The sequence below is a fragment of the Stigmatopora argus genome, chromosome 13 (assembly GCF_051989625.1).
Source record: "Stigmatopora argus isolate UIUO_Sarg chromosome 13, RoL_Sarg_1.0, whole genome shotgun sequence".
NCBI classification, from domain to species: Eukaryota; Metazoa; Chordata; class Actinopteri; order Syngnathiformes; family Syngnathidae; genus Stigmatopora; species Stigmatopora argus.
The window spans coordinates 17,383,129-17,403,197 of NC_135399.1; the positions used below are offsets into that span (position 1 = coordinate 17,383,129).

Genomic DNA, 20,069 nt, shown 5'->3' on the forward strand with positions numbered 1-20,069 from the left:
TTACCCGCACATTTCTATGGGAAAATCCTTCTGCGTGGCTTTTTTCCCCATCGTTTCGAGAGGAATTCCTGGAAAACTTTCAACTCTCTACGTTGCACGGTTTGGACAAACGTAGCGTGAGAATCTTAACATACACACACAACTTGCTCCACCATGAAAAAGCTGCTCCCAATAGACCAAAGGTCACGGGGTTCTTAGGCAAGGACGCTGGCGTGCAATAATAACAACAACAACAATCTCTACTCACCTGACCTATGTTATTACTTTTTTAACAGGTCATCAGGCGGACATTTTTTTCTGGAAACATGGCCGGCCGGCATTAAGCTTGCCTCGACCAAGCAGAAAAGTGTAATAAACCTTTCTGGAGTGCATTAAGGTGGTGTGAAGGAGAAGACTGATGGTTTTTTCCACCACTTGTGCAACTTTTCTCACACACCTCGTATGGGTTGTCTAGCTAATACGTACAAGATTAAGTAAGAAGCATATGAGGTAGGACAGAAAAGCCAGGTATGTAATGAATGCGGCAACCCGGCCGGGCTCTGCTGCCGGCTTTCCCCCCGAGATTGAATGTAACCTCTAAAAGTCGAGTATTCCACAAGCAAATATTTCACCAACGGCGAGCTTACGTTGCGTTGTCGTGAAGCTACGGGAAGCTCTTCATTTAGTCCTGCCGCTCGGTCCAAAAAAGATCGGACGGGAGGAATGCGAGCCGGTAAAACCGCCAGATTTGCGTCGACTGCCCGAGGAGATTTGATTTATGAGCTGCTTCTATTTTCCCCTCTTCTCGCTCTGCAACGGGCAACGTTTGTGTTGCCTGTCATTTTTTTTTAAGACAAAACAATGCCTATTGTTGCGAAATCTTCCTGAGCCAATGTTGTTAAAAGACGCGCTGTGGCTGGAGTTTTATATCGAATATAAGACGACGGCTTTGGAAATCAATAGATGAGTCCCAAGTGTGTGTCACTACTGGCACTGGTACAAAATACTGTATTTTCTAAAGTAGTGGCCTCTGAACTGTATCTGTTGTCACACACACATTTTGCTAACTAAAAAAACAGCGCCATCTACCAGGTCACGAGTTACCTAGATATATTTCGGAAAAATGGAAATGTATCTTGCCCAATTCTGCTCATTCTAATTGAATTTGTGGGTGAGCTAGCTGCCTAGCGTTAGCATGACGGTTACTTCAATGCTCCCGTGTGGTCTCCATGAATAGTCAATGTACAGCATTATTCGCAATATTAATATGGTTCAATCTACATGCTATACATGATCCTAAAATACCGTATTAGCCCGAATATAAGACTACGCTTCAAAAACGATCACATCTTAATAGCTGAACATTTGAATATGTCAACTAAAGCGCAATCACATTTCGAAATGAATGGCTTCTGTTTTTTTGAAATGTAAATGAACCAATCTACTGTGATAAAATAACAACATTGCAATAACTTCATGAACCATCAAAGCATTCAGCGTTCGCTTTAATGATATCTGGCGCCATCTAGCATTGTGAATGGGTATAATGTCATCCCCTCGAATTTAAGACGACACATTTTTTCCGTCTTTCAATGCAAAAACATCGTCTTATATTCGGGCCAATACGGAACTTTCCTGGAAAATTCTGTTGTTTGGCGGCCTTTCTGTTAACATTTTTTTTTTTTTTTTACTCGGGGCGTGTGAATTAAATCTCGTGTTGTCGTACCATGTCGCGCAATATAAAAAGTGAGATGATATACACGAGGGACCGAAACGCGGAGGTGGTGCATCACATTGATACAAAATATGGGCAATCCATATTTGGATTTCAGCTGTTCAAGCTAGGAAAAGGGATGGATTGATTGCCTGTTAAAAGTGAGGTCAATTTTGCTTGATTTGGTGCTAATCGCTTGAAGAAAAGCCACTAGGAAACATTGAAGACAAAAGTTAGTTCAATGTAGAGGCCTTGCTCAGGCTGGTGTTTTTTGTTTTTTAATTTTGTTTTTTTTAGACGGTGATTATTCACGAATCGTCGTGTTTTTTTTGTCAACCGGGTAAACTCGGGAGCCTTGGCCTTAGGCCCTTCCCACATTGGCAAAACGTTCAGGACATAACGCTCAATTAAAAATACATCTTTTATACGGCGGTGAAAGAAGCGTTCCAGGCAACCAATTAAAACGCTTACTGGCACCAAAGGAGGAAAATCACAGTGCCAATATTTTTTCTTTTTAATAAGTCTTTTTAATAGTAAACAAGGTTTTCTAATCCCTTTGCTTTAAATGAAAGATTTCAATACTGCCGTAGATTTCATTCTTTGTGAACGGGACTCACTGAAAACGAATATTTGAGTTTATTAATGTTTATCGTAGCATTTGGTCAAATGCGTTTTTTTAATCTAGTACGCTTGGGCCAACTTGCGTATTTTCCAACGACGTCCATTTTTTCTATGACTTGTGGTGAATTTTAAGGAATGGTTCAGCACGTCGCCTCGTTTGAACGACGGCCTCGTCCAAGCGACCTTTCAATTTGTCTCATTTGGGATGTTAGCCTTTGTAAGCCATGTCAATAAATGTGTAAATATGATCTGACTGACCTGTTTGTTCATGAGAATGTAGATGAGCGGGTTGATGACGGTGCTGCTCTTGGCCAGCAAGGACGGCACCACGCTGGCCACCGGGCTGATGATGTCGGGAGGACCGAAGGTGGCCATCATGGCCACCACGCCGTACGGCATCCAACACAGCAGGTAGCACGCCGCCGTGGTCAGCACCATGAAGAGAATGTGGTACTCTCGCCGCCGGGCTGCCGTCTTGCGGATCTTGCCCACCTGCGGCTCCAAACAAATCCACACGCCGTAGCGTGCCACATTAAAAAGGAATTAAAGATGGGATTATTTTACCTTCTAAACATCCATTTTCTACTGCGCTCATCCTAGTTAAAAAAATCGGCGGTGACCCTCGACGAGGTATTTTTCGGACGATCCAAAGAATAAAATATTTTTATATTTGATTGCAAACCGAGAAAAAACATACGTGAAAGTAACAGTAGTGAAATGGAGAACAACAGGCTAAATAGGCACCCTAACCCTTACCACCATTTTCAGATAATTATAGCCTAAAAAAAAACAACATAACAGGCTGTGAGTGGTCACAAAGAACAAAAAAAACCCATATAAAGTCACACTTGCGTATTAGTCGCAGGCCTAGCCAAAATATGAAAAAAAACTGCGGCTTATAGTCCGGAAAATACAGCAATAAATCAAACATTTTGGCATTTGGGACTTTTGCCGAACACAATAACGTGACAAAATTGCTGTTCTCAGTCCAGTCGAGAAATGTTCTTTACAATTCAAAACAGGAGAAAAATAAACGGAGCATTTTGACTTTAAAAATTGGACTTTTTGGAAAAAAGCCAATCGCTATGTCAAGATTTGCTGCAAAGGAGGCGTCTCTGCAGGAGAGGTCGCACAAAGGTTTCATTTGCGCACAAAGAAAAAGATTGAAAGTAGCCTAGATTTAGCACCTCCATTATCCAAATACGTGGCAGCCAGATGGTGACGAGTGAATAAATCCCCTTTAATTCTCTGGCAGTTTTCAAAGGATTGCAACGGGAATCAGACAATATCTGCAAAGCATGTTCTTGCATAAAGCAAATTGGGCCCATTATTGGCTCATTACCAACAGTTGCTCATTAATTCCTTTATTTTTTGCCATTTTCTGTGGACTGACTGAGCTGGAGTTGCGGAAATGTACACCATCTGAGCCCATTTCCTTATTTCTGATCACGATTTAATTGTACTGTGGACAGAAGCCATTTTTTAATTGTATCATTTGACAAAATGTGTCTTGGTTTTCTGAAATCCAAATGACAATTTAATTAGGAGGCAAAAAGCTTCCCGCGTGGCATGTTCCAAAGAAACAAATAACTTTTAAGTGGAATTGGTTGACATTATCTACACGGCGCTGACTAAGTCATCCAGCAAATGTACCGTAACCCACTTAGTCAGCGTAAGTAAAGGCTAATCCTTACTATTTAAGTGAAAGGGAGTTCTCGAATAATACGGATTACGGATTAAGCCAGTGAAAATGAAAGCAGTGAACCCGGTACACTGTCGATTGGTCGCCAGTCTTTTGGTCGCCGATCTTTTGGACGCCCAGAAGGTTATTGATAATTACCATTGAAATGGTTGCTCAAATTCCCTAAATACAAACTGCGAATGACTATTTAGTCATACTTAATGCCCTAGTCATTATTAGGCTAAAGAAAAGCTCCAAATTTCCTGGATTTTTATTGTTTTTTGTTGGAGAACTTGTTAAGACCCTGACTGACGTCGCTTCTTAAAGGGACAGCGCATGTACATCCAAACTCTTCTACACTCACACGTCGGCTCAATGAAAGTGCTCATGGCCATTGTTGGCTTTTATTGATGTGTAGACCGTCTTGTTTTACCTTGTTTTGTCGCCGGTCTTTTGGTTGCCGGTTGTCGCGGTCCGGGCGACCAAAAGACCAGCGACCAATCGACCGCACACGAGTGAACCCAGTGACGGAGTGGGAATTGGATATGGGCCTCCAGTGTCAAGTAAAAACCAAATGTTGATACCAATTCTGTCTTTTTCAAAGTGCAGACTATAAAATATAGGCAGCTTCGATGGGAGTGGCTTTTCCGCGGGTGACAGACAACATCCGAAATTCCACAACACATGTTTCCGAATCTAGAATTCCAATTTTCAGCGGACAAAAGCAGACCGAACGGACATGCTGATTTACGCGGGGATTGGCTCAGTTGTGGGATAAAGAAAATCCAAGCAGTTGACGCTCACTTTTAATTTTTTTTGCAATCCAAACATGGCCGCGAGCATTGAAATCTAGCATTACTCGACCCTCATCACGTGACTTTGCACCTTTTCCCCGTCGAAAGCTCCCAAATTGAAATGTTTCCCGGTCTTTCACTGGCTTTTTCCGTGTAGTGAATAGAAAGGAAGATGACTTTCGTTCCACCAACGGAGAGCCACTCGATTTAGGGGCTGTCAATCAAAGTGGACGCCGGTAATAATTACGTTGAAATGACGCTATCGCGTCTTCTCACTTGTCAGCCGCGATCTGTGTTTTGCTCGCGTTTGAAAGATGGAAGTGCGGGATAGCGGGAGCAGGTTTGCGTCACCAGTCGGAGTTAACGAACGATTTAATTAAGCCACGTCGAGTCTTGACGTTGAGCTACGAGCCGCATTTTCGGCCCACCTGAGTCTGACGCTTGGGGCGAGCCATTTGGCTTATTGGAGCTCTTTTGAGCCCTTGTTTATCATGTCAAACTAATGAAACGGAATGATTTGAGCTTCTTAGCATTCTGGCGCTGTCAGCTCTCCACAAAAAATGCCTCCCCTAATTCTTTTTCTATCCTTCATCTTTACACCTAACAATCTTATTGTTTTACTAAAGCTTGACTATTTCCCTTAGAAATGTGTTGCCAATCATTTATTGGATGATCACGAAAAAAAAATGAGCCAATGAGATGACTCATTAAAAGACATGTATGTATATATGTATGTGTGCTTATATATGTATGAGTATGTGTGTATATATATACATATACATACACATATATATATATACATACATATATATACATACATATATATACATATATATACATACATATATATACATATATATACATACATATATATACATATATATATATATACATATATATATATATATTTCAGCAACACGCTTATTTATTTATATATTTATTCATGTATTTATTTATTAACTTCCTTATGACCTATCTATTTATGTCTAAAATGCCTTTCCTATTTCTGCATCCTCACCCTCTTGCTACTGTGACAACCAAATTTCCCGAATACGGGATGAATAAAGTTATCCAATCCAATCCTATTCTAATCATAATCAAAATTGTGCAAAAGCCAATGAGTTGACTCATTAAAAGACCTTATTGTAATCATCATCAAAGTTGTCCGAACACATTTTATTCAGAAAGCAGTGGTTTCCAAACTGGTTGTCAAGGGCTTTTTCTTCCATCTGAACAAGTACAGAGAGGTGAACCAATGAGGTTTCGCCTTAAAAAAGCAACAGCTGACTGCAATCAAGCAATTAGCACAGCTGCACGACACCAGATTGGAGAAAAGCTACATTCTTGTTTGGTTTGAAAGGAAATCCTGCCTTCGCTAAGGCCCTTTTATTTGGAATATACTTTGTAGAGCCCTCATCTAATGCCAGATTGCACAATCTAGATCTGAACCAGCCTGGAAACTAAATCCTGTGATAGACCTTTTCAAGTGTTGGTGAATCTGAAGGGATCTGAAACTATCTCCTACCTGTTTGACCGCCCAAAGTAGCCTCCCGTAGCAGTAGATCATGACCAGCACGGGCAGCCCGAGGCAGAAGATGAAGAGGCAGATGATGTAGGCGTGCGACTGGGCGGTCCGCAGCGTCCAGGACACGGAGCAGCTGGTTCCGGCGCCCTCCACGCCGTAGCTGCTCCAGCCTAAGAGCGGCGGCACGGTCCAGAACAAAGAGTACAGCCACGAACCCCCCACGGCCAACAGGGGCTTGCGGTAGTTGGGCCCGCGCTTGTTGTACACCGTCAGGGTGCTGTAGCGGTCATACGAGAGGATCACCAGGGAAATCAGCGACACGATACCTGAGAAACGACGACAACAACAACAAAGGTAAGCCCCCGTAGGGGAACTATTTTTACGTCCACTACATTTCCGGTGACAATCCATGGATCCAAGTAATGATACATATGGGAAAGTTCAAATGTCAAATTACCCCTAAATCACAGGTGTCAATGTGGCGGCCCAGGGGCCGAATCTGGCCCGCCGCATCATTTTGTGCGGCCCGGGAAAGTCAATCATGAGTGCCGACTTTCTGTTTTAGGATCAAATTCAAATGAAGAGTATCGATGTATATTATATTTCCTGATTTCCCCATTTTAAATGAATAATTTCATTTTTTAATCCATTTTTTGTGTTTTTAGTTCAAAAATCATGTAATATCTAAAAAAATATTTCCTGTTTTCCACTTTAATATGGAAAATAATTAAAGAAAAATTGTTTCCTTTTGAAATGAAAAACAAATGATTAAAAGAAATTTTGCCTTACTAAGAAAAAAAACTCAAATAAACATTGTTTTAATGTTGCTCTTAATCCAGTTTTTTAATCCATTTATAAAAACAAATCTAAATATTCTATCTAAAATGGTCCGGCCCACATGAATTCGAGTTGACGTTAATGCGGCCCGCCAACCAACCCACCCGAGTCTGACACCCTTGCCCTAAACGCAGCACATCAGTGTCCCCTTTGTAATCAAAATGTGGTCAGTGCGTCGGCCTCGCAGTTCTGGGCTCCTGGGTTCAAATCCAAGTGTGGACTTTCCATTTTCTCCCCTGCGTGGCTTTTCTCTGGGTACCCCGGTTTTCCTCCAGCATCCCCCGCGACCCTAGTGAGGATTTGTGTTGTGCTAATGACGACAGGGCCTATGTCCGATTATTATTATTATTATTATAAAGTGGTTCAAAAAATGAAAAATGACCTGAACGCAGCAGAACACACTCCAACGACCTTTTTTCCCCCCTTTTGTAATCAAAACGGACTCCTACTGTCTCTGAAAGTTTAAAATGGAAATGAGTTCCCCTTCCAGGAATAGAAATGATAAAATAATGTTTTCTCTGAAACTGAACTGAAATGCAGGCCCAAACCCAAATAAGTCTTAAGTAGCAATGTACTCAAAAGCTGCATCCAGTGATTACATGTGGAATTATTTAGCCAATACCACATGTTGTCCACGCTAACCTTGTGATTAACGCGCCGCTCGCTCTGGGTATTTTTTATTTCTTACACAGGTTAGTTAGTCATCTACTTTTTTTTAAATGCCTGTTAATGCACTCATTTGGCCAAGCAAGCATCTTCCGAGAGGAATTGACGTCATAAAACGCCCGCTTACAGCTTCTCTAAATCGGGAAATGGCGATGAATCATATACTTTGGCGCCGTTTCTTCTAAAACGTACAGTCGCTTGTATAAATGACGCAAGAAATTATATGGAAAAACCTTTGGGGAGGGAAATTCGAATGTTTCCGAAAAGATTGCGTGCACTTCACGACCTGTGCATTACAAATGTTTTTTGTGAGGGTCTTATTACACCAACTATTTACTATTGTTGAACAAAAAAATAATGTTACGACAGTCTCATAGTTGTCATAATTGCCATGTGGCAGGGATTTTGTCGAGGTGGAATAACCTGGACATGGCCTCGAGAATATTATGATAGCGCGCGGCCATTATTGTTGAACAATGAATCAACCCGCGTGTTCCCGTGGTAACATATCAAAGGACGCATGGGACTTTAGCGGTCCTGCTCATGACGAATTAATCCAATGGAGTTTGATCCCATCAAGATGGAAATGCTTTTTCTGGTGACCTATACAAGACGGCTTTAGTGTGCTTGCCCGTCTACCATTTAAGTTTTGGTTTTTTTAATCTTGCAAGTCTTATTTATCATCAGGGTTCGATCCCTGCTAGGTTCTGACCTTCTTGTAGGTTCTCCTCGCCGGGTTAGGGTTTTTTGGGGGGGTCGGTATAGGCTCCAGCACCCTCGAAATCCTTATGAGGACAAGCGGAATGGAAATTAATGGAATGAATGAGTTGCGAATGGCGTCCATTCTGTGGACAGAAATGCTTGGCTTGGATTCCAGGACTGTAGTTATGTTTTTCTATACGATCCATTCAAATCTTTGTTTATTATTTGAGATACTTGTGGACGTCCTTCACCCGATTTTATTATAGCTCTGAATGTGGCATTGAATATGTATAAAGCAGGGCTGTCCAAACTTGTTTTTCCAAGGGACGCTTTCACAAAAAAAATCAAGTATGAACTTCATTTCAGTATTAACTCATTGGCTGCCATTGGGGGTGTAAGAGACCAATCCATTTTGAAGAGTAACACTTTGATCGACAGATATACAGATTTGTAATGCAGAAAGGGGGAAGAAAAGTCAGTTATTAAACATGTAGGATGCATTTTAAAACAAATCTGTGACGGTTATTTGATGAGAAATCAACATCCTATCGTGCTGAGTTAGCATGAGTTAGCATGAGTTAGCATGAGTTAGCATGAGTTAGCATGAGTTAGCATGAGTTAGCATGAGTTAGCATGAGTTAGCATGAGTTAGCATGAGTTAGCATGAGTTAGCATGAGTTAGCATGAGTTAGCATGAGTTAGCATGAGTTAGCATGAGTTAGCATGAGTTAGCATGAGTTAGCATGTCGGAGTCTGTTGCTAGTTTGGGATCTTTATTTCAGTTCAATTGACTGGAATCTCCAAAATTTCCACAAGTGAGATTTTGATTGTGATTGGCTGTTGGCCTATACGTGCACGGGGGTTCTAATGGCGACCAATCGCTCGGCGCACCCACCAAATCATTTGTGAAAGGGAACCGTGAGCTGCACACGCGGCAGAAAAAAAATGGATGACCGTAGGAAGTTGATGAAAGTAGTCTACTTGAAATAATGGTGGCGTTTCAGCCGATTTGTACTTTTTGACAGCCAGTTGGGGAACGGAGATCCACGCCGGAAAACGGAGCGGGCCCAGCTGTCGTGGTCGCGGTCGTGGTCTCATCGCGTGATGTGGCCGCCGTTCGCCCTCGCCGTCGCCGCGGGCTACGCGCTCCAGCAACCTTTCCAGGCACGCTTCTAAATAAGTCAAAAGATTTCTTCCGAGAGGGATTTTTTTTCTCCAAAACACTTTCTTTGTTGTTAGCGGAGACCCGAACCAGAAAATGGTGACGGTGGAAATCCCAACGGGGTCCTTGTGATCGTAAGCCAGATGGTGCCCGCAATCAGTGGAGGTGCGCCTCCACTTAACGGCGGCGAGCGGAACAAAACAAGCGCAGAAAATAATCCAAAGTCACCGCAGGGGCCCCGCGATAGAACAGAGACAAAATTTAAGTCCTTTCGCTCTTCAAATATTTGACGCTAAATCTCTACAAGTCGTTTCTCAAGAAAGCTCTTAAATACTTTGAATGTATGGTGGTCACTTGAGAGGTTTTCATTTATATCGCCGTCTTTTCTCCCAAAAATTCCTCATCACGAGAGCAACATAACGGAAAAAAGATCTGAGTCTGAAGGTGACGTGACCAGGAAACACAATCCAGATTTGTCCAGTCCCGGGAATTAATTTCATTTCATATTCTGATCCCCCTTCCCAGACCCCCACCCCTTTTAGTTCGTGGAAAATTGTTAGATGGGCGCCAATAATAAAGGTCGCTGGCGTTACAGCTACCTGTGGAGCCAAAACCACTGAGATAGATCCATTTCTAACTGATGAATCATATTTGTGCTGACGATTCTGTTCCGTATTGACTGAAAAATCTCTTGCTGCGTACATTGAATAAGCTATCTGAACTCACCTCCCATTTTCTCACTCTACAAAATGGTGATATTTGACATATAATAATGACAATACAGTAATCCCTCGATTATCGCGGCTTCACTTTGCGATTTTCCTCCGCTATTATTTTTTTTATTTTTCCATTTGTTTTAAATTTATTTTTACTTTTTTTTTTTTTTTTTAATGTAATTTTTTTTTAAGTTTATAAAAACGTGAAAATCCACGCTGAAACTTGTAAGTGGAAGCTACTCTTGCTACTAGGGCTCAGTGCTGAAGAAAAAAAAGTTATGATAGGAGTGACCCTACTTCGCAATTTTTCAATTACTGCGGCCATGTTTGGTCACATGTGTCAAAGTGGCGGCCCGGGGGCCAAATCTGGTCCGCTGCATCATTTTGTGTGGCCCGGGAAAGTAAATCATGAGTGCCGACTTTCTGTTTTAGGATCAAATTCAAATGAAGAGTATAGATGTATATTAAATTTCCTGATTTTCCCCCTTTTAAATCAATAATTGTCATTTTTTAATCCATTTTTTCTGTGTTTTTAGTTCAAAAATCATTTTGTAAAATCTAAAAATATATAAAAAAGCTAAAATAAACATTGTTTTAGATCTATAAAAAACCTGAATCTTCATGCTTTTAATCCAGTTCTTTTAATCCCAAAAAATCTAAATATTATATCTAAAATTGTCTGGCCCACATGAAATCAAGTTGATGTTAACGCGGCCCGCGAACCAACCCGAGTCTGACACCCCTGGTCTACATTAATTGCGATATTCGAGGGATTACTGTAATCAGTGGAAGAGTGGTTAGCGTGTTGGCCTAACAGTTATGGGGTCGAGGGTTCGATCCCGGGTGGTTCCTCACCGTGTGGTGGTTTCCATGTTCTCCCCGGGCTTGCGTGGGTTTTCTCCAAGTACTCCGCTTTCCTCCCACATGCCAAAAACATGCACGCGAGCCTAGCTGGTCGGACACTCTAAATGACCTAACCCTAGTTACAATTGGTCGTCCTTTGTCTCCTCGTGCCCTACGATTGGCCGGCCACACATTCAAGGTATCCCCCTGGGATGGACTCCAGCGACCCATGCGAGGATAAGCGGTTTGGAAAATGAAGACGGTAGATAACAAATATCTAAAAGCTGTTTTTCATTAGCCCAGTCCGTCGGAGGGGGAAGAGGGCGATGATTGCTGCCATTCATTGGTCCGCACTAAAAGATGGGATCATAGCGGGGCACCATGGCAACGCAAACCATGGCGAGGACACCCGCTGCAAAGTCATGGCCAACAATTTGTGGACATTGTTGGATTTTCAGCACTCAATGACGCTTGAAGTGCCTCCGAGCGTCCACTTTCAGGCAATGACGGCACTTAACGGCTCCTCAGGGAACCAATTAAGACAGTTCATATACTTTGAGTACAGTAACAGCATTTATATGAATCCATTGTAAATGGAATTGCTATTTGGAAAGTTTGATTTAAAGAGAAATGCTTACAGCACGCGTAATGCGTGATAAGAGATTTGTTTGTTTTTCCGCCTCTTTCTCTCCACAACTCTACTTTTAAGTTACGTAAGTATTGCGTTTATTGTCCATTTGGAGTGGATGCTTTTGGTTCCTCGCCAAACCTCGAGATCAAGGGCTCATCCAAATGTATTTTGTGTAATTAAATCGCAGGGGGGCAGGTAAAACAACAGTAGAGGATTCATCCAAAACTTCAATAAAATCTGTAGCCACACGAGGTTTCTTAACAGTTCTCTCAGAGGACTCCCGCTTTGGAAAAGCCAGTAATATTAAAAAGCACACAATAATAGGTAAGTCGACATAAAATCCTTGCAATATTTAAAAATTCATGGCCTACGAGTTAAACTCAGTGGTGGAAAGTGTCATTTTAAAAGAACGGAAGGAAATTCATTTTTAAAAAGAGCAGTTTTGGGGGTCTGTGAATAACTATTTTGTGCTATTTGAATTATTCCTATAAAAAAGAGACATTGCAGTCTTACTTTTGAAATCCGCTAGCATGTTTTTCATGCGCGGCCTCGATGAATCACCGACCACGTGATTGTGCAATTTGCACAAACAACATGGAGGCAACATGGAAGCAGGTGAGGCGAAAGAAAGGCCGTTCGTTGACGTAAATGAGTTGCGGCATCGCCGCCATCGTGTGGAAAAATCCGGCAGAATAAATTGGACTTTCACTTATAAAAGCCATCAAAATGCTCATTTCAGGGAGGTGACAAAATCACACATTTAAAAAAATGCAATCTACATGGCAATCATCGGAATGTGCATTAAAGCATGAAATGAACGATGCCAAGATCATTATTTTATGACAAGTAACAGCAAAGGTATTTTTATTTAAAGGTTAGCATTGTAATTCATTTTCTGAACCGCTGATCCTCACAAAAGTCTTGGGGGGTGCTGGAGCTTATCCTAGCAGACTTTAGGCACTAGGCGAAGGGTAACCGGAATGAATGGCCAGCCAATCGCAGGGCATGAGGAGACAAAGGACAACCAATCATAGCTATGGTTAGCCAATTTAGAGGGTTCAATCAGCTAGCTTAGCATGTTTTGGGGATTTGGGAGGAAACCAGAGTACCTGGTGAAAACCCCATGTGAGAACATGCAAATGCCACACAGCAGGACCAACCTGGGATCGAACCCACGACCCCAAGACTATGAGGCCAACATGCTAACCACTATTCCACCGGGCCACCACTTTTCAGACCAAAAAAAACTCCAAAACCAGCAATGAAGAACATATTGTCGGAACGTACCGGAATCTATCCTTTCTGACACCGGTCCTGGAACTTTTCTGTCTCGGACACAAATGATGCTTCGAAACCCCAAATCACGCAATCAAAACGAAATATTTATTTGAAAATAAACATGCTCCAGATTTTGGACCAAACAAAGCTGGGAAGAGCCCCATCCAGAAGTAGGCATGAAGTAGACAAGTGATTTGAAAGTGCAGAAACTCACGCACGTCCGCACGCACGAACGCCGGAGCGTAACTTACCGAAGCAGGAGTTAATGAATCCGTACCAGCTGCAGCCACTGGAGCCCAGCAGCCAGCGTCCATGCACGCTGGAGGCGAAGCTGAGCGTGGTCCCGAACACGCACACCAACATGTCGCTCACGCTGATGTTAAGCAGCAGCATGTTGACGGGCGTGCGCAGCTTCTTGAACTTGCAGAAGAGCAGCAGCACCACCAGGTTGTTGAGAAAGCCGAAGGTCATGATGAAGCCCAGCACCACGGACAGCACCGCGAAGCCCGTGGACGACAGGCGGGCCCCCACTTCGGCCCCGGTGGCTGCCCCACCGGCGACCCCCACCCCGACCCCGACGGCGGGCGCCTCCGTCGTCCGCTGCGGGTCGCCGCCGCTCACGTTGAGCGCCGCCCGGCCCGACAACATCCTGGCGTCCATGCATGAGAAGATAGAGGGAGAGCGAGAACTTGCTGGGACGGACTTTACCGACGTTCTCCGCGCATTCCTCTACCGATCGCACTGAGTGAGGCTGAGGGTGATGCTGCCTCCCAATCCCACCTGTGGCTCCCCATCTACCCGCTTCCTTCCTCCCCTCGTCTGCCAATCGCCACTTTACTCCTTGGTCCGGTTTTTTTTGTCTTTAGTTTGTATGCAATTTGTGCGATATGTCCACACCGCGGCGTAAATCCACGCGCGCGCGTCTCCAAGTGCGCCTCCACACGCGCTCCGGCTTCTTTTTTAAAGGGGCGTTTGACGTCATCCATGTATGTGCGTGAGCCGCAGGAAGGGAAGGAATGAAAGGCTGAGTGGAGTGGGTGCGACCTTCTTACAATTGTGTCCTCATTTACATTTTGATTTTACTGTTAAGTAGAGTCCGTCAAACTCAAACACACGCCTTCGCCTTCGCCTTCGTCGCCATCCTTCCTGCAGACGAGGAGCTGTAAAAATCTATTTTAGGCACACAAAAAAGTCTATTACTCATGGTGGCTGCGACGGCCGGAGGAGACGCGGTCCAGAGTCTATTTTGGTCCCTCAAGGTCTGAGTTACGCCGAACAGCTGTAGTGCACCCTTTTGGTCGTTTATCTCACCATCGATTTGTCCAATTACAGGACAGGTCACACTCACACGTTCTGCATACAAACAACAGCACGCAATGTTTAAACCCCCCTTATCACGTTAGGGTACCGTATTTTCTTGCGTATAAGCCGCACCCTTAAAATTGCCTTAAAATGGTTGAATTTTACAATTGTTCTTGTATAAGACGTGCCCTCATTCACAATTTGCACCTCCATTTTCGTAGGGAGTACAAATGTTACTTTGAAGGGAAAATCTTAAGAAAAATCATCGCACATGGCATTTCTGAGATTCTGTATAAATCGATAGCTGGTTTGTACCTTCTTGAAGGGTGTTGCCTGCATGTAGACAAATTCAAAAAGGAAGTCATGTGAGCAGTACAACCGGGAAGTGCGTCTGTAGCGGTCTAGTTTGTTATCCCTAGGTAAGATGGTGGCGCCCTGAGCGAGCCATGGCAGGGACAAGTGAGTTTTTTCACGTTTTATGCACGATACGCTTAGTTTTTTTCTTGAATTTCATTCATAGACGTCAAAATACATTTTGTTAAGTGTTTGATTTGTTTATTTTTTCTCTATTTTGAAATAAAAGACCGTATCGGCTGCATTGTCTCGCGTTATGGCGTTTCGTCTTTGTCACGGTTCCAGTTTCGTATATGTTAAGTCTAATTTGTGCGCATATAAGCCGTACCCTCCATTCGGTCATCTTTTTTTAGTGATAAATACGGCGTATATGCGAGAAAATACGTTTTCTGAATTTCCTAGATTGGACTTTGCTGATCCACAACCTATAGTCCTTCCTTTACCCCCAAAACCTGCAAAAAAAGTTAAAATCCAATTTTGCCATTGCAAGAATATATTACAGAACTAAATAGTATACTACAGAACAAATGGAATTTTATATAACTTCAGATGCTGCACTTAACATTGACTTATGCGATACCTATCATTTTTCTTGTCATGTTTTTCCACAAAAACTAGCAATATTGCGCCTTTTGATTCCAACGCCAGTTAAATCCACTGGGATTTGGGGGGTTATTTTATAACAGAATCCATTCTTCCCTGTCATGGCAAGGTAAAGAATGAAAAGATTTAACAATAGATATTTTTTTCATCAATATTTTACTACTCAGCAAGGAACTTTTTGCACAATAAAATCTTGACAAATATCTGCTCCAAACAGCGGTAAGTATCATTTTATTGTATTTTCTTCCCTTCAAGTGCTTTGATTTGACTGGCTATTGATTTTTTTGAACTTAAGCAACAGTTGACTTGACGCAATGGCTTTTCTGACTAATCACTTTCCCCGTTGTGTGTTTTATAAGGTTCGGTCTGATGATGTGTCAGAACCATAAATAAGAGATAAGACGGTGTTGGCCTTTTTTTATTTTTTTTATTTTTTACATAAGTCCTCATTATAAACAGCTGTCATATGGTCCGTTACAGAACATCTTCCCAGACAGATGGCTTATTCCATAAATGATCTCGGAGCGATTTTTATCAGCTCGTGATATAACGATGCTTGGGACAGGCTAAAAATAGGAATTTCAGAAGATGACTTCACCGTTGCAAAACTGATCATTAACGTCAATTGATTTTTTTCCCCTGAACGAGACAAAATATTGCAAAAAATGGGTTTTCACCTAGCTAATTGTTGCCTCTTGGTGCAGTCTACTCGTCAACTACCACCATACATTAATTACACTAATGTCAACATTGTTGCTGTGTTTTCTTTTTTTTCTTCATTATTTTTTTTCCTTTTCAAAACGCTTAGCTTGAAGGGTAGATCTACAACCAGGCGTTCTTTATTGACAGGTTGCCACTCTGATGAATTACTGCGAGTCCACGGTTTATGGTTACACTAAAATATGATATTTCAAGGTCAGACATGGTGCTAAAATCATGTGGTACAAGATGTCCCATTCAGTTAGCACCACATTCATCATTTTTTCACCTGATGGTATTTTATTTTTGACCTCAAAGTATATTTTGATTGGAATATTTACTGTAATTCTACTTTAGTAGTGTGCTATCTTAGCGAAAGACCGAGACATCATGTAACTTTTGTACACATTTGGGCTAGCTTAGATCTTCATCCTTTGTTCTACAAAAAGGCAATGTGTTGATTTTACACTTTTTAAAGAAGAGTAGATCAAAAATGTGTGTTTTTATGTGTTTTTAACTGTTTCCATCAGTGTGTTGTGATACAGCAGCAAAACAGCAACATTACAAATCCATACTTGGCGCATTTTCATACTTTAGAGTTCTATTTTTGCGGCCAACGCGGCAAGTGTTTTCGAGCAGATGTTCCCTCATGCAAGCCAACACATTTGTTGAAGCTTTGTGGGCATGAATACGTCATTTCCAATCAGGGCCAGGCTCTCTCATTGCCTTTTCGTGAGTCTCCATAGGCGCTGGTGGCAAGCCCTTGACATGAGAGAAGGAGATTTAAGTGTGCAAAGTATGTAGAAACGCAAGTACGCATCCTCATGTGGTTCATGTAAAGTTGCCTAGAGAAATCATGAGCCTGAGCTGTGAAGCGACCACTGCCTCCATCGAACCGCTGCGTTCACATCGCAATGATGGAGACAGATTCAAATGATTTGTTTTAATCTACAATAATCCCTTGGAGGAAATTCTGGAAAATGATTGTTACTTTCCTACTATCGTTTGACATATTGAAATTCTTGAAATTCTATTCGCGGAAATTCTAAAGCTTGTTGTTTATGCACTGTGTATTGTGCAAACCTTTGAGTTTGCACTGGTTTGGAAAAAAAATCAATATATAATCCAGTGTTTCCAGCACCAGAGGAAATCATGTTGTGGGATTTAGTAATATTTTATGTTCTGACCTGTGGTTCACATCCAACATGTTATTTAATATTCTCTCCGTGAGAGGCTCCTACTTTCACAGTTCCTCAGTAATTTGCTTTAAATATACATCACAGAAGTCCTCTGCCGCTACCTGTAAAAATCACTCGGGAAGACTAAACTCAATATATAATGTTTCCTAGTTACTATATCAATCCGTGGTCCATATTTGTTCCTTATGGCTACACTCCATCAAACGCTTCCTCTAGTTTTTTCCCCCTGTGAAGTAATTTTCAACTGGCGCTCATGAATCATTAAACCAAGGGATGGATTGTGGTTATCTGTAGGATACTGCTATTAATCTCCACTATCCAAACTACTGCCTTCACCTGAAAGATAAATAAAGTTAGTATTTTGTCTCTGCGCCCCTTCATCGCTCTCTTTATGGGCCTGGAGATTCTTTATCTCAAATTCAAATTAATTTTGTTTTGGGCCTGGAGATTCTTTATCTCAAATTCAAATTAATTTTGTTTTGGGCCTGTCATTCTTTTTTTTTAATGGCTAACCGGTAAGTCATTGCAAGAAAAGTAATTGCTCAATGAGTCATTGGTGGAGAATAGAAGATCCATTGTAAATATAACTCATTTTACAGGCTAGCAATTGACTTTTAAAATCATAAAAAGGCTTAACTAATAACAATGTGAGTCGTTTTTGCAATATACATGTTTTTTTTAATGTCTATTGAAAGATTACGGGCATATAATGAATCATTTAAGTCTTTCATATTGATCCAAAAAGGTGAAAAATATTGTTGCGATGATCCCTCCCTACCAGAGGTGGCGGTATTGTACCCTTTCCTGTTCAACCATCTGTTACTGCTCGCGACGAAGAATACGAGCTCTGTACAGGAAGTAAGGACTAAATTCGAACAAGTGGCACCGTGGCATTTAATATTTAAAAAACTAAACAAAAACAAAAAACAGGCAGTATAGATTTTGTCTTTGAGATGTTAATAATCGTTAACCTTGGCCGCTGCTAAACTCGTTGGGCATTTTGGCTTACATTAGGCTAACTGCTCTGTCTGCAAAATTTCCACCTCTGGCGTTAAATGTTTGCCAATGATTTTGTTTGGACTATTCGGTGAAATGAGCGGTTGAAGCTATTTAAGCAGTAAAGCGCTCGAATTTGGTTAACAAAAATGACTTCGGAGCGTGTTGAAGCGTCGCAGCCGACCACAGACGCTCACCTGCGTGTGCTACTCTGTTAGCCACGTAAACTGCTTTTGATTGGTGACCACGTAGCAGAAGCCAACAGCTAGTTGGGACTTCTACTTTCCAACGGAATTGACTCGACTTGCCAAGCCAAAATGCGTTAGTCGTACGCGGATGATGAAGCGAGTCGTCAGGTTGATACCAGGATTAAACAGAAGGATGCTCAAGCTACTTTTTACCCTCGCCTTGGTTGCTTACATTGCCTGTGAGTATGCATACTTTTGCTATTTATTTGTCTTGTTCATGCCTTCCTTCCAGTTATAACACACGCACACACCTGGCAGGAAAATGGCTAAACCTAAATTCGGATCTCATGACTTAAATTGGATTTGGGAATGCTCACATTCGGTATGGTTGGAACTCAGGAGGAGATCCATTGTATTGTGTTCTTCCACTCAAATGTTTGGAAGTAGTAAAATAAATATGAATTAATTGTACTGTTTATTGGAGGTTAACTTTAAAAAAAAAACCTGGCATTGCAAGAAGGCTTCAAAATGTGGACAAAATAAGGCTGGCTAGTCAGGTTTCAGACATCTTAGCACAAGTGCCAAGTGTTAGTTGACTTCTTGTTATGACGTGGAAAATGAATGAATGCTACTTTTTCCTAACTTGTTTACCGTGTCCACCCACCCACACAAGCCGTCTCCCATGCTACTGGGACTTAACCCATTGACTGCCACACACTTGTATACAGATCCCTAATCACACCCCAGCAATAAAATAAGAGCCAGCTATCACATTTGCAATTAATGCTAGTTTTAAAAAGAAAAACAATACTTGATCGTGTCTCCGTAGTATAGTCAGAAAAATGTAGATGGAACCTGATTTTCAGGTTTTGTAATTAGTTTTTATGTTACCACAACGCCATGGCGTCTGAAACTTGTTAACATAGCTAAGGAATTGCAGGAAGTTGCAGTTGTGCTAAATAGCCATTAACTGTGCTTGGAGTTAGTACTATTTTGTGTGCGCGTGTGTGTGTTAGGGAAGTTTACACAAACGGAGACATACAACCCTACACGGTAGTATTAAGTCACGTGTCAAACCGATTCCGCCGAGGGCCGCAGTGGGTCCTGGTCTTTGTTCCAACCGATCCAGTGCCGACATTATAACCAATCAGGTGTCTTCTAAAATAAGTAGCACCTGACTTTAATTAACTGATTACACTTGCAAAAGGTATCCTCTTGTTGAGTTGGAATGAAAACCTGCACCCACTGCGGCCTTTTGAGGACCGGTTTGACACCCCTGTCAGTAGTTGGAGGCAAAGACCAGAAAGTCCGTTTTTGACTGTCAGCGGATGGTAAAAAAAATGAGCAGGCTGAGAATTTGAGTTTCTTGCTTTAGAAAACTGATATTCAGCACTACATCCAAGTCCCTTCATATATTTTCAGCACATATTTTTGTAACAAAATGCCTTTCAACTGGGACGTAAGCACACTATCAAATCAGCATCACCGTCGAAATTGGATGCCACGGTTTAGTTGAACTTATGTTTCCAAAAGTAAACAGTCTTAAGTTTTAAACAGTCTTGTTGAGGCTTGTTGGGTT

The 20,069-nt window shown here is 41.9% G+C and overlaps 2 protein-coding genes across 7 annotated transcripts in view; one reads left to right on the forward strand and one right to left on the reverse strand.

The window, feature by feature from the left end:
• tmtops2b (teleost multiple tissue opsin 2b) lies at positions 1–13,797 on the reverse strand. Its single transcript, XM_077617688.1, has 4 exons — positions 13,401–13,797; positions 6,315–6,640; positions 2,573–2,806; positions 1–87 (listed from the first exon to the last, which is right to left on the reverse strand). Exons 1-4 carry the CDS (start codon positions 13,795–13,797, stop codon positions 1–3), a joined length of 1,044 nt encoding a protein of 347 aa, XP_077473814.1.
• Positions 6,119–20,069, forward strand: part of uxs1 (UDP-glucuronate decarboxylase 1) — a 27,496-nt gene continuing 13,545 nt past the window's right edge. For 2 of the 6 annotated variants that reach the window (XM_077616975.1, XM_077616977.1), the window contains exon 1: positions 6,119–6,668. Coding sequence is in view for 2 of the 6 variants with exons in the window: in XM_077616973.1 (XP_077473099.1) it covers positions 18,639–18,729 (91 nt within the window). In the remaining 4 variants the exon portion in view is untranslated. Of the gene's footprint in view, positions 6,669–12,170; positions 12,196–18,095; positions 18,730–19,762; positions 20,023–20,069 lie in introns of those variants that run through there. The other 4 variants (XM_077616979.1, XM_077616973.1, XM_077616974.1 and 1 more) reach the window with 4 other exon arrangements.

Coding starts and splice junctions, on each gene's coding strand:
- tmtops2b (XM_077617688.1), bottom strand. CDS start 13,797: ATGTTGTCGGGCCGGGCGGCGCTCAACGTGAGCGGCGGCGACCCGCAG. Junction 2,807..6,314: donor TACTTTGGGCGGTCAAACAG/GTAGGAGATAGT, acceptor TTGGAGCCGCAG/GTGGGCAAGATCCGCAAGAC. Junction 88..2,572: donor ACATTCTCATGAACAAACAG/GTCAGTCAGATC, acceptor CGTGCAACGTAG/AGAGTTGAAAGTTTTCCAGG.